Below are 14,674 nucleotides of genomic sequence, written 5' to 3' on the forward strand. Positions count from 1 at the left end.
GGATCTCAGGGCAGTACTCGCGCACCCAGCGCTATTTTGAAAAGCAAAATCAAACCATGAAATCGCTAGTGAAAGCTGCGCTCAAAAAGTGTTTTCAAGGCTGTAGATTATAGCTCAGGGGATAGCCTGGGGGCCAAGCATGCACCAGGAAGTCCTGGACATGATGATGGATGCCTCAGCGGCTGGATGTAGTAGTTCAGGATCTTCGTTTAAAGGGTTTATGACCTAAAAGCCTCAGGTGGGCTGAAAAACTCCAGATGGGAAAGTTAACATCTGTGGGCTATCAGGATTCTGGAAACTTCTGATAAGATCCACATACCAACCTTGGAATTTGCCACTTTGAGACTGTTGGGGAACCTACATGAAGATGAAATCTTACATCCCAGTTACTTTTTCTGTCCTTATAAAACTCACAAGTCACGTGTGCACTCGCCACTCCCGTGGAGAAACTGCTGTTCACTTGTTCTGATTAAAGGACAAATCTGCTTCTTTAGAGGTAGATCTGCCCTTTTATTTCAACGTGCCTCCGTCAATCCTGATCTAAGATTCTTGAGTACTAAAGCCCTCCGAGTGGGTGGCTGGGGGCCAGCTAAGGCCAGGTTCATCTGCTTTAGCCTAATCTGTGTTCAGAGTAGGTTCCTCTGTGTCGTTTTTTCACCCCTGAGGCAGCTGGGTTTTATGTTGCCTGGAGCCAATAATGAGTGCTTTTGCATTGAATTTTACGTTCTGGTCTCTTTTCCTAAAATACCGTAGCTACAGTTTGTTTACTTGTCCTTTGGTAAGAAAAGCCGCAAAGAGTGAGTTATCAGTTATTTTTCCTATTAGGATAAAAAAGTAATCTGATGAAAGGAACTGTAGAGAGTTAATTTTGGCCTACAGGCTGAGACGGAATTTCAGGGACTTGAACAGTTGGACATGAGTGCTGGGAACTGAACTGACCTTCTTCAAGTACACTACTTGCTCTTAAACCACCGAGGCATCTCAGCAGCCCCCAGTTTTTCTTTCTTCCCTTTTTAAACATTCCTTTTGTGTATGGTATGCCATTGTGCTTATGTGGGGGGTCTGGAGACATCTTAGAGGAAAGTGGTTTTTCTTCTACCATTTTGGGTTCTGGGAACCAAACCCAGATTATCTTGGTAGCATGTACCTTTTCCTGCTGAGCTATGGTGGCAGGGCTGTCAAGTGACTGTTCATTTTGTCCACAGTCAGGGAATAGCACATTATGAATGCTCTTGCCCAGCTAGTCTTTTTATTCAGTCAGTACCTCAAGCCTATGAAACAGAAGAGTAAATCATCTCTTCCTTAATTAGCCCAATCTTGAAACTCCCTCATAGACATGCCCAGAGATTTATCTCCATGGTGATCCTAGATTCTGTCAAATAGACTGTATTAACCATTACAGACTGTTTCAACAGTAAAGATTAACTGACAGAACTCCAGAATTCATCATTTTGGGACAGTTATTTTGTTCCATTACCAGCTCTGGTGGACCACACTAGTCACACCATTCCTTGTGTGGCTTGACCTTCTGGCATTTCATTTATACAGAATTTTAAAAGTTGATCTCTGACCACATCTAGATTCATCATAGTATTTTCCAGAGTAAGTTAACTAGGGAACTTATAGTCTTAGTATTTGACGTGTTTTCCAGTAATGACTCACAGTACCTTTCTTGTGGCAAGGCAAGAATCTCTAATAAAAAGAACAGGAGAGTTCAGGCCGTAACATTTCAGAGTAATGACAGTGCTGTATTTTCCGTTGGGCCCTGGGGCTTGCCCAAACTTGAAGTTTACAACATGCTATTAGCACATCATTTTTTGAGGTTAGGGCACAAAAGCCCTTATGGCTCAGCCACTACAGAAATAAACTGTGAAAAAGTTGTACGGTACTTGTGCTGGTTAATTTTTCTGTCAACTGACACAACTTAAGGCCATCTGGGAAGACGGAGCCTCAATTGAGAAAATGCCTCCATCATATTGGCGTGTGAGCAGGTCTGTGGGGGCATTTCCTTGATTAATGATTGACATGGAGCCTTAGCCCACTGTGGGTAGTGCCGTTCCTGGGCAGTGGTCCTGGGTTCTCTAAGCAAGTAAACCAAGCAAGTCAGTAAACCGTGTTCCTTCACAGTCTCTGCTTCACTTCCTGCTTCTACGTTTCTGCCCTACGTGAGTTCATGCCTTGACATCCCTATAATAGGAAAGCCGACACTTCTCCTCCACAGGTTGCTTCTGGTCAATGTTTTATCACAGCAATAGAAAGTAACTATGACAGTGTTGCACATGACTGCATCATGTTTGTGTATATAAACTAGATCCCAAAGGTCCATCCCAAATCATATCCTTCACTTCCCCCAAAGATTAATGTTCATTATCATCTTAATATTTTGAAAGAGGTGAAAAAACCCAAAAGCTTAATCATAAACTTGAGCTTTGCAGGCAATCAGACCTGAATTTAACTTTTAGTTAGAAAAGGGTTTCCCAGTCTTGAGAATCCAACCAGAGCAAGCATTTTATTACTATTATGAACTTAACCCCGAAGCTATTTAACGTATCTCTGAACATCCGTTTACACATCTCTAGAAATAGTGGGCCCTCAGGGTTCTCAAGATGATGAGTTAAATCATGTAAATCATTTAGTGTGTTGTCAGTACAATCCAAACATTGCCACTATTTCTGTTTCTTCTGGAAAATGATTTCCCTAAAATACAAGTTCAAGTTTCAATAATTTTGATTGTTTTGATGTAATTAAAAATTCTTATTAAAATATAAGAAATAAAATCCGATTATTTTAAATTTATATTATTTGTGTATGACTGTTGTGCCTACAATATGTATGTACATCATGTTATATATCTCGTGTCCTTGGAGGCCAGAAGAGGGCATCAGAGTCCCTAGAACTGGAGTTGCAGGTGTTTGGTAATGACTATGTAGGTGTTGGGACTAGAATTTAAGACAAGTGCTCTTAATTGAACCATCTTTCCAGTTCCTGATGGTTTATTTTAAAAATAAAAGTATCTTGAGTCAACTTAGGTCCAATTACAAATAAGCTGAAAACAATAGACCCTTGTGGCAGTATGATAAACTAGTTAACCTAACCCAAAGTAGGCTAGTCTAGGTATTCCCTAGCAGTTTGGAATAGAAAATTACTAACAGCCAAGCTTGCGTAATGATTTGTAAACATGAAGGTCATGCCCCCTGATAAACCGCAACTTCTCAGTCCTCACCAGCCTTCAGCTCGGACTTGGCCTCACTTGCTACTGCAGGCCGAATTCCACACAAGAAAGCACATGTAAAAAAACTGGGATAGCTTTGCAACCTGTCACCCCAAATAGCTTGGAAAGCTTTCTGGTCTAAGAGAAATGACGGACTTTACAGGAGACGATATGACTTTAGATGAGCATGTTAAATCCTCTGCATCTCACTCAATTTCTCATTAGCAAAATCAGTCTTCCATGCTACTTAGAAATGTTTAAAAAAAATCTGAATGTTTTTAGGAACAGCTCATAAATGATCCTTGCTTTCCTCATGTTTGGTTCTTACTGCTTTAAAACAGAATGTTTTTCTGTGCTTAAATGTAAAAGTGAAAATTAATATGTGAAACTGGGTTCTTATTTAGCTATTATTGCCTCAAGGCTTACCTCAGCTCAATTTAACCTAACTTAAGGAAGGCAGCTTCCCAACAAACCTACTCAGGGTTAAATTATACTGCAGAGCAGGTGCCAAGGATGGATAAAGGGCTGAATCCCACATGATGTGTAGCAAGAGGCACACTTGCTCAGAGTTACATCCAAATTAGGGAGCAAATCAGTGACAGACTCCAAACCAATACTTGTTGTAGTTAATTTTAAAATTAATGGTCATTTGTTTTGAATAAAATGTTCCTAAACAGCTTTACATGGTGTCTTCTTGGTTTGGATTTAAAATTTCAATTTATCACTGAGTAAAGTTGGGTGTATCAATGAGCACATCACTGTATTTTGGGCACTATAATTACAATTATAAGAGCATACATTAAAAATTCTCTGAACATTATATGATAATTACTCCGATTACCTGGTAAAAGGTAGCAGTCAAAAAGTCAATGAGTCTTGGCACTTACCTAAATTCCTTGTTTGTGTTCTGAGACTGGGTTTTTCTGTGTAACAGCTCTGGCTGTCCTGGAACTTGCCTTGAACTCTCAGAGATGGCTTTGCCTCCCAAGTGCTGGTATTACAGGTGTGGGCCACCATTGCTGGCTTAGCTAAATTCTTATTATTTTTTACTTGAATCTCACAATCTTCTAAGTATTAATAGATCCTACCAAAATAGGTCACTTGCTCAAAGGTATCAAAGCTGGAGCACAAATCTAGGTTGTCTGATAGAGTAAAACAGGTCACATACACCTCAATAATAGATGAAAGAAATATGAACATTACCCATCAAATTGACATGTGTGTTTATTGCACAAATTTCCCCTAGAATTGGGAGGTTATTATAATACAGGTGTACATTTGAGAAATGTATTCAGAACAAATAAGTATGTACATTTATATATTCATCATCTAAATAACTTGAGAAAGCAGAACATCCTCAGAAGACAGCTACCAGACACAGGCATTATGCAAATTGTTTTTAGCCATCATCTGCACTGTGTGCCAACTGCAACAAAATGAAATATGTACTAGTATGTTTATTGCACTTAATATTTTCAAATTCAAAGTTAAGACATATTAATAAATGCCAAGTTAATTAAAATCAAGTCAATTAGTTTACATATAAGGAAAATTAGTTTTAATCCTATAATATAAAAGATCCCTTTTTAATTTCCCGTTACAATGAACAGGTGTTTTTAATATGTAGCACATATATGTCTGTACCATAAAGTAATTGAAAAATTATTTTAAACAGGCCAAAACTCTTTTCACATTTATCACAGCCACACTGTAAAGAAGTAGCAGCTCATTCCTTGGGCTTTGAGTAAGTAAAGAATATAATGATAAAGGTATTACAAACTCAGGAATCCTGTAAGGACTAGTGAGTCTTTAAGAAACTATAGGCCTTTCCTTTCCAGTAAAGCTGAGTTCTGAGAATAATAGGTGCACAAGCCATTCACTTATTAAAGACTAGAATTACTAAGTGGTAATGAGAGATTTCAAAGAGAACTATGAAAAGTTCCATGATTAAGAAAACATCCCAAAACATATCTACCTGCTACATAGTCTTCTGAGTCACAATCAAAAAATAATGTACAATGGCCCATAGAGGAACTTTTTCAGGCTCTAAATTCTGGCAGAAATCTACTCTCTGAATTCTAACAGAACACAACAGAGCAATCCCACTAACAAATGGGATACAACGACGCCAAAGAAAACACATCTAAAAACACTCTTTGGCAGCAAGTTATCCGTGGGAGACCCAGGTACTAACTGGAACCAACTGACAGGACAAGGGCCAAGTGGAGACATCCTAATTTTGAGTTTATGTTCCATCAAAACATTCTACTTATTCTTTTCTAGTTGAAATTCTCTTGAACACACATAAAGAGCAAGATAAAATGTAATCAGACACTATAAATTTCAAGATTCTGAAGACTAAACCACAGAATATTTTCATTAATTACTGAAAATTTTAAATAGCAAGAATGGATGTTTTATAGTAAATGTAACTGAACAAGCAAGTAGGGCTTTTTGTGTTTTTTGTTTGTTTTTGAGCCAAACAACTTAAATTAGTCAATGAAAACAGAAAACAACTTTAACTCTAGCATTTTGTGTATATTAGCCCACACAGGCAAAGAGTAAGCTATAATTCAGTATTCAAGTAAACTGAGGTAGTAGAGTATACTGAAAACATTATCTACCCACCTTTTTATTTACATTACTTACAAGTGTTTGGTTCCTTATTAGCCTCTCTTATTAGCAACAATCTACACTATGTACAAAGACAACAGTAAGTGGGAAGCTTTGAAAAACAATGTTTTTGAGAAAAACAAGAAACAATAAGAAAAGAAAGTTTTAAAGTTATTACACTTCTACTAGTGTAAATTGAGGATTAATAGCAAATATTCTGTTCATATGGGTTCAATTGTGGATACTTAAACCAAAGTTTGTGGCCACCTGAGCATATTTTAAAAATATAGTATTATTTTTGCAGTTGCTTTGGTGCACTTTTTAATTTTTATTTATTAAATTAATATGTAAATATCAATAAGAATTACCTCACTCTTATAAAACAAATGGTATAAAGTAGTATTCTTAGGGAATCTACAACCTTTAGCCTCAAAAAAACTGGCTTTAAATATATTTTAGAGTGTATAAAACACTCTAAAATAAAAATCACCAGAAGGTAGTATTTCAACATTGCATACAATACTAGATGAAAAAATATTATTTTAAAAAGGCATGTTTATCAATATTGTATTTCTACCTCTGATTTTTTAAAAAAATAGATAATACATATGTACACTTAGATGAGCAACATGACATTTTCACTCATTGTGAGTTTCTGAAAATTAACAGGTTGTTTAAAATACTTAAATAACTAGAAGTTAGTTGATCTGAATTGCAAAACAACAAATAAATCAAGATCTTGTAGATTTCTGTATTTTAGAAATAAAAATTAAAAATTAGTGAAATGAAGATTTCTGACATTTGAGCATAAGACATCTATTGCTATTCATGAGTTGTGACAAAGTTTTTAGTTTGCATGAAATTCCTGGATAGTCACAGAAATTTCTAAGTTACACTTTGGTTTTTGTAAATGCTACTTGCTCCCCTCCCAATTATTTATGTTGCTTTAGTTTCACTTGGTTGAAAATCTACTGCTACCCAGATGTCCAGTTGAAAATAAAAAGCCATCCAGTCTATGTAGACTGTGATGCAACACAGCATACTAGAGATGACACATTCACAGAAGCCTAATGGAGAAAACTAACACAAAAAAACAGAACAGCAACAGCTCCATAGATACACAATGTGCCTGCCTCCTTGATTTCTATTCAACTTTAAACCAAAGTTAACCTCTAGGCATGTTAAAGGAGTATCTGAGCAACATATGGAGAATGAGTGCTTGCTACAGCAGCCAGAAGAGGAAGGTCACTGGATTCGATCCTGTAATAAAGAAAAAAAACCTCAGTTCAGGCTTTCTGTATCCAAAATATGAATCTTACAGGCAATGATTACTTCTACACTCAGCACTTAAGGGCTCACACTGGCCAAAAAGAACAGGATAAAGAGCTCAAAGGAAAAGAAGCTTCGAAATGCAAAAGAAACCAAAGCACGGACACAGGAAAATACCACAGCTGACCTGACATTTATCTAGGGATAGTATGTACAAGAAATATAATTTACTAGTAATAATAGTCTGTGTGAGCTTTTAACCAAAAGTATTTCTATAATATATGTTATAAGTAGTAAATTTCTTTAAAATACATCATACAACAAATATTCAAAGCATGGTGACACACATCTGCAATCCTACAGTAGGGAGATTGAGGAAAGAGTGGTGTAGGAGGTCCTTCTTTCTATTTGTATTGGCTAATGAATAAAGAAACTGCCTTGGCTTTGATAGGGCAGAATTTAGGTAGGCAGGGAAAACAGAACTGAATGATGGGAGGAAGACGGGCAGAGAGAAAAAAGCCATGGATCCTCCGCCTCGGATGGACACGGGTTAGAATCTTGCTGGTAAGCCACTGCCACATGGCGATACACAGATTAATAAAAATGGGCTAAATCAAGATGTAAGAATTAGCCAATAAGAAGTTAGAGCTAAAAGGCCAGGCAGTTTTTAAGTGAATACAGTTTCTGTGTGGTTATTCTGGTGTAAGCTAGCCGGGCGACTGAGACAAATAAGCAGGTCCTCACCCTGCAACAGAAGAGAATCACAAGTTTGAGGTAAGTTAAGCTACAAAGTGAAGCCTTGTCTCAAAAAGAACAAAAAATTAAAAACTCAATTTTCAAAAAAAGAAAAATGGTCAATGCATTTAGAAAAAATTATATATTTAACTTAGGGAATTTGAAGAAAAAAAATCATATGCCAGCTCAGGAGCAACAGTTCTGAAAGTCTGCTGCTAGTTTGGTTAATAGATGGCTTTTTGTGCTTATGCGAGTTCAGACTCTACTTTCCAGACATCATTTAGTGTTACCAAAATTATGTGTGTAATTTAATGTGGATGTCCTTTAATCAAACATTATACTATCAGGAGTAGAATTTATTCTACAAAGGTCAAAATTCATTTTTATTTCAGCATTGGTTTATAGTAACAAAAATTATAAGCCATAAATTATAAACTGGAATGCTATACAACCATTAAAATGAGATGTAACAGTATGCATCCATATAAAGAAATATTCAGGCTGTATTAACTGCATGCTGCACACTAACAAAGTACAAACCAGTTTCTTTTTTTATACATTTTATAATTCAGCAACAATAAACAATATCAAGAGTGTTAATGTTTGGGTTGAAGTTAAAGAAAAGATAATGGTAATTTGATTTCCATTTTAAACAAAATGTATCATGAACTTGGTTATATGTTCATTATTTTAAAAATTAGTTTAATTTTTTTTAAAGATTTGTTTATTATGTATACAGTGTTCTGTCTGTCTGTATCCTTGTTGGCCAGAAGAGGGCACCAGATCTCATTACAGATGGCTGTGAGCCACCATGTGGTTGCTGGGAATTGAACTCAGGACCTTTGGAAGAGCAGGCAGTGCCCTTAACCACTGAGCCATCTCTCCAGCCCCGTTTAATTTTTAAAGTATTAATACAGGTATCACAGTCTCTCTCTTTCTGTCTCTCCTACTTCCCAGGAAAAAAAGATTATATTGTTTTTGATTTTCCAAATAGTGGAGAATCATTCTTTAAAAGCCTCATTGGAACTTATACAACCTTTGGTACAGTATACAAACAGTATTGAAGTCAGGAAAATTTGGAGTCATTCAAATTCCTATTCAGTCCTAATATGTGACAAAGGACATACTTATTTACAGAATGGGCCATTTCCAATTTGGATATTGCTTACACACTAAGAATGACTAAAACAATTGGGCAAGGGGGATGATACACACTCTTGCAGAAGTATGTACTTATGTGTGAGGCTGTAGGGTGAATCCCCAGAATGAATGACAAAACAAAAGTTTAGACTTTAACTTAGTTTCTGATGCACACTAGATTCTAAATGATTGACACTGATCCCTTTTCCTTTCATAGAAACTGAATTTAGGAAAAAAAATCTTTAATTCCTTCAATTAGAATATTATCATGTACACACTCCTAGAACATAAAAAGCTAACAACACATAATGGGATAAGGTTACATTATGCTTAGAAACCAACTTCTTTTTTCTCCTTAATTAGCATTTCAGATAGTTCTTATTTTCCAGGGAGTAACTATAGAGTAGACCGATATACTATGAAGATTGTGTGACGAACAGTAACCTGCTGCAGTAAACAGCAACTACAAACCAAGCATCTTTACTTCCATCAGCTCATTAAAAGGCAAGACAAATGCTTACAATAATGTATCTACAACAAATTTAGTAAGTAAAACATGAATACTTACTTTATCTATAAATAAAAATTTGGGTTTAGGCCAGGCAGCGGTGGTGCATGCCTTTAATCCCAGCACTTGAGAGGCAGAGGCAGGCAGATCTCTGTGAGTTCGAGGCCTGGTCTACAAAGTGAGTTCCAGGACAGCTAGGACTGTTACACAGATAAACTCTGTCTCAAAAAATAAAAAAATAAATAAAAAATAAAAAAAAATTGTTTAATTCCCTCTGCCTATATTCTTGACAAACTACAGGAATGGTGCAAAGGCCAATGCATCTCTATTAGTGGTGACAAAAATTTGCATTTCTAGAACAAAGAGAAACCTGGCAGTGTACATCTTCTAATAGGAAAAAGCACACAAAAACAAACACAAAAAGCAGTTCTGAGGAACATGACAAGAGACAAAGCAAAGTCAGAAAAGGAATCATGAACATACCCAAGAACTACTCCTAGTTCCTTGACATGAACACGCATCTGTCCCCTCAGGTACTCAGACAGCATTTTGCTCTTGAAGTATAATTCCTGTAACCGGTCTTCAAGGTGCATTACACACTGCAGTGAAGGAAGAAACAAACTCTGTTAGAAAACTCATTCTAATTTAATGTCAAATTTCTTTCCTTGTAGGGGAGAGGGCCTGAGGGATAACAACAGGATTTCGCCTATGTATCTGAGGCTGCCTCTGAACTCTCTACATAGTTCAGGGTGGCCTCAAATTCTCGGGTGCTGCATTACAAGTAGGTACCACCACACCCTGATAGCAAATTTCAGAGCATCAAGTTTTATACAATTCCATTTGGTCATTCCAAGATGAATTTATGTTCAGAAGAAATTAAGGATGCAGTTTTAGAAGAAAAGAGGCATAAATCTGTTTCTGGGGGCTGGAGAGATGGCTCAGAGGTTAAGAGCACTGACTGTTCTTCTAGAGGTCCTGAGTTCAATTCCCAGCAACCACATGGTGGCTCACAACCATCTGTAATGAGATCTGGTGCCCTCTTCTGGCATGCAAGCATACATGGAAGGAATGTTGAATACATAATAAATATAGATAGATAGATAGATAGATAGATAGATAGATAGATAGATAGATAGATAGATAGATAGATAAAATATTTAAAAAAAAAATCTGTTTCTGGTTACTATCAGAGATGAAGTCCCAAGAAATTCTTCTTTCTAAACTGCAATAAAATCGACCATCTCAACCATTTTCAAGGTACAACTCACCAGCATTTTAGACGTTGTACAGTGATCATCAATAATCATTTCTAAGACTTTAGGAACATTTTAATTTCAAATCTGATATATATACTCATATTTCAAATGTATATATATACATATATACTCACATACATATATTCTCCCTCCGTCCCTCCCTCCCTCCCCCTCTCCCTCTCCCTCTTCCTCTCCCTCTCTCTCTGAGTAAAAAAACAGTTTATAATAGTTCAAAGAAGGAACAGTAGACCTTGGTGAATGAGGTTTATAACCTAAGATAATAAAACTTAAAATACCTACATTTTATATTTTACAATTAATTTATACATGTTTCCTAAAATAGATGATTTTTTCATATAATTGATATATGTTTGAGGGGGAAAATGTGAATTTCAAGTAATAGACAGTGAATTCCTTTCCAATGAAAATGAACTACTAAAAGCGCCTGATAGAAACTTGTTTTACAAACCAGAAGGTAGTAACACATGCCTTTAATACCAGCCCTCAGGAGCCAGAGGCAGGTAAATTTTCAAGTTGGAGGTCACCTTGGTCTACAAGAGTGAGTGAGTTTGGGTTTCAGGACAGCCAGGGCTACATGGAAAAACCTTGTCTTGCAAAAACCAAACCAAACCAAAACCCAAATCCCAAAAAAAACGAAAACACAACTGAATGGATGTGGGGGTTCATTGCATGTGTTGTGATATGTATCTCATTCATAATTCCTGTTTAGGCTAAAAATGCCTTATGAAAATGTTAGGTGTAGAATATGTATATCATATAACAGACAATATCATTTACCTTATTAACTTGGGGGTGGGGGTGGGGTTCAAGACAGAGTATCTCTGTGAAACAGTCCTGGCTGTCCTGGAATTCTCTTTGTAGACCCCAAACACAGACACTCTTGCCTCTGTCTCCCAAGTGCTGTGATTAAAGGCATGCAACACCACTGTCCGGCTTTTACTTTTGTTTTTTAATTGGAGATAAAGTCTCATGTATGGTAGGGTAGCCACAAACTTGCTATAAAGTACAGGCTTACCTTGAGCTTCTGGTTCTCCTGCCTCTGCCAGCTAAATACTGACATGACAGGCACCACCACTCTTGCTTTACGAGATGCAAGAGATCAAACCCAGGGCTTTGTGCATGAGAGGCAAGTACTCTCTACCTGAAGTATATCTCCTCCTCCAAAACAGAACGTTTAAGAATATATAGTTGAGAGACATTAAGAACATCTACAATGTTTAACTATAAACACCATCCACTTGAGAATTTTTCATCAAAACCTATTTACCCAATAATAACTTCTCCTTCCCTCCTTCCTCTCTCTAGTAACTACTAGTTTATCTCTAGAGATAAACTATAAAACAAGTACGCAAAGAGGAAAACTCTGTGACATAAAATAAGAACGACAAAGTGATTCTTTAAATATACACCAAAAACACGGGCAACAAAAGGTTTAGCTCTAAGTACAGGTCTTTCATCCAGGTTGAGCTCATTTTTAAATGTGACAAAATAAAGACTGGAAACTTTTTCAAAAATGTGGCCATCTTTTGTAAACACTTTTCCTTGTTGAATGTGGTCTTAGCACTATTACTGAAACCAATCTTATATGAGAAGGTTTAATTCCGGGCTCTTCAATCTATAATGAATGAAGAATGAATCTGTCTGCACTTTGGTCTTTATGCTACTACTACCACCATGTTTTGATTGTAGCAGCACTGTAAGTTTTGAAATTAGGAAGTTTGACTTCTTTAATTTCACTGTCTTTTTTATCTTACTGTTGTTTTTTTAAAATAGGGTCTCCACAGTATGCAGCTCAGATCTTCTAAGAAATTATAGACATGTACTACCATGTGGCTACTTTATCCTCAAAAGTAGAGTACCTTTGGCTCAATGGGTTCCCCTGATGTTCTATATGACTGGATTAAGATGGGCTTTCTATTCTTTATAAAAATTTTTTGGTTTTATTTTCTTTTTATTTATATTATTTTATTTATACATGCTTGCATGTATGTATGTGTACCATATGCATGCAGTGCCCATAGATCAAATTCCCTGGGGCTGGAGTTACAGATGATTGAGCCCAGGTCCTCTGGAAGACCAGTCAGGAATCTTAACTGCTATGCCATCTCTCCAGCTCCAGGTTTTCTATTTTTGAAAAGTCTTTCATTAGGATTTTGATAGGGATACTATTCAATTTGTATGTCAGTTTGGGAAGTAATGACAATATTAAGTCCTCCAACTGTGGTTCCAGACAAACACAGGGACAAAGAGGTCTGTTCTTCCTCTGGTAGAAATAGCCTGAGTTGTGTTGTATGGCAGGTCATTTGGTACATGGTGGGACAGTGGTAGGCTATCAGTTTATTGATATTTAGAGTGGCCATTAAGCTGAACTGAACCAAAAGAACCCTAAGTTTTCCAATTCACAGATTTGGGTGTTCCTCTTATTTATTCCTTCTTCTATCTCATTTATGTAACATTTCCCATTTACAACACCTTTTCTCGGTCATTAAACAACCTGGTTTTTTACTATTCTAAGTAGAAATGCTATCTTTCCCCTCAACCTTGGATTTTTTTTATATGAGACAGGACAGTCTTGAACCTAGTATGTAGCTGAAGATGGCCCAGAATATTCTCTCTGTCACTGGAGTGATCACAATGCCTAGCTCAGAACTACTTACTTTTCATTTCAGGTTGCTCACAGTTAATATATAGGGCATATTATTTTTTCATGTTTTCCCTGTCTGAAAATTCTATTTTTCTCATGAAATGTGTTTTCTAGATCATGTCATCTGTAAATAGAAAATAAAATCTAGCTTCCTTTCCAATTTTGAAGTATATTGTTTCTGTTTTTGCTTAGTTGCTCTGGCTAAACTTAAGTGCCATGATGGAGTTAAAGTGGTGAAAATAGGTCTCTTCATTACTAACCATAAGGACACTTTTAGTCTTTTGACACTGAGCAATGCTGTTGGGTATTTGTTACACTGATAGAGAAAGCTTTTGCGAACTTTTACAGTTCTTACATGAGAAAGAATGAGCTCTGAAAGTGGGAGAAGGTCTCAAGAGGCTATCATTGTCATAAAGTGGAAATATTCAAATGATATGATTATGCGGTTCTGAAATGTCACCCTACACAAACCAGGAATACTGCACGTTATCAAAAAATCTGGCTGCTGAAATCAGATTGCACAAATTTGAGTGCATCCCTTTCTTTCTTAGCTCACAGATAGACTCAGTAATAGATTGTTTCATATTCCTGAAATAAAGAAATCCATTATCTGGGTACATGTACTAGCTTATAGAGAAGGCTCTTTCTCACTGTGCTGTCACATGGTGGAGACAGAACAATCTCAATCTATCTCCTTCTTCCTTAGTAGACCACTAGTCCTCTCACATGAATCAACACTCAAGACCTAAACAACCTCAATTAATGACCTAATCTAACCTTCCAAAATATCCCAGTTCTAGATTCTATCTTCACAATGGTTGGCGGTAGAAGAGGACAATCATTGTAATACCTCTTTCAACAAAGCGATGATAAAAGCTAGTAAGAATATTTAGTGTGTACATAGTAAGCCAAGTTCATTTAGCAGAGTACTCAAAGTCATTCAAGCCTTACATATACTTACAAAGTTTGGAGACAAGTTATGTTTATAAAGTTGAAGAGTAGAATGAAGCAGGTTGGAAACAAGACTAGAAACCAACACTTCCTTTCCCAATTTATTATCTGTCACTCGTCTCTGACTGCTGGCAATCTGAACAGTCCATTTATCCATGTCAGCTATTATACAGACAGCTTCTGCTATTGGTTCATCCAACACTGGATGCTGGAAAGAAAATAATTCAGTTTATGATAAGCAAAGTTTTCAAAAAGTAATGTAAATAGAACAAGTCAATTTTTAAAAGACAGAAAAAAATGTATTAAATAACAGTATTACCAAGGAA

General features: G+C 36.5%; 1 protein-coding gene across 2 annotated transcripts in view; it reads right to left on the reverse strand.

The window, feature by feature from the left end:
• Positions 1 to 4,417: 4,417 nt before the first annotated feature.
• Positions 4,418 to 14,674, reverse strand: part of Fnip1 (folliculin interacting protein 1) — an 85,767-nt gene continuing 75,510 nt past the window's right edge. For both annotated transcript variants that reach the window (XM_038325888.1, XM_038325887.1), the window contains 3 exons: positions 14,359 to 14,556; positions 9,960 to 10,075; positions 4,418 to 7,084 (listed from right to left, as the gene is read on the reverse strand). In XM_038325888.1, coding sequence (XP_038181816.1) covers positions 7,006 to 7,084; positions 9,960 to 10,075; positions 14,359 to 14,556 — 393 coding nt within the window. In that variant the 3' untranslated portion in view covers positions 4,418 to 7,005. The remainder of the gene's footprint in view (positions 7,085 to 9,959; positions 10,076 to 14,358; positions 14,557 to 14,674) is intronic.

Source organism: Arvicola amphibius, chromosome 4 (genome assembly GCF_903992535.2).
Source record: "Arvicola amphibius chromosome 4, mArvAmp1.2, whole genome shotgun sequence".
Lineage (NCBI taxonomy): Eukaryota > Metazoa > Chordata > Mammalia > Rodentia > Cricetidae > Arvicola > Arvicola amphibius.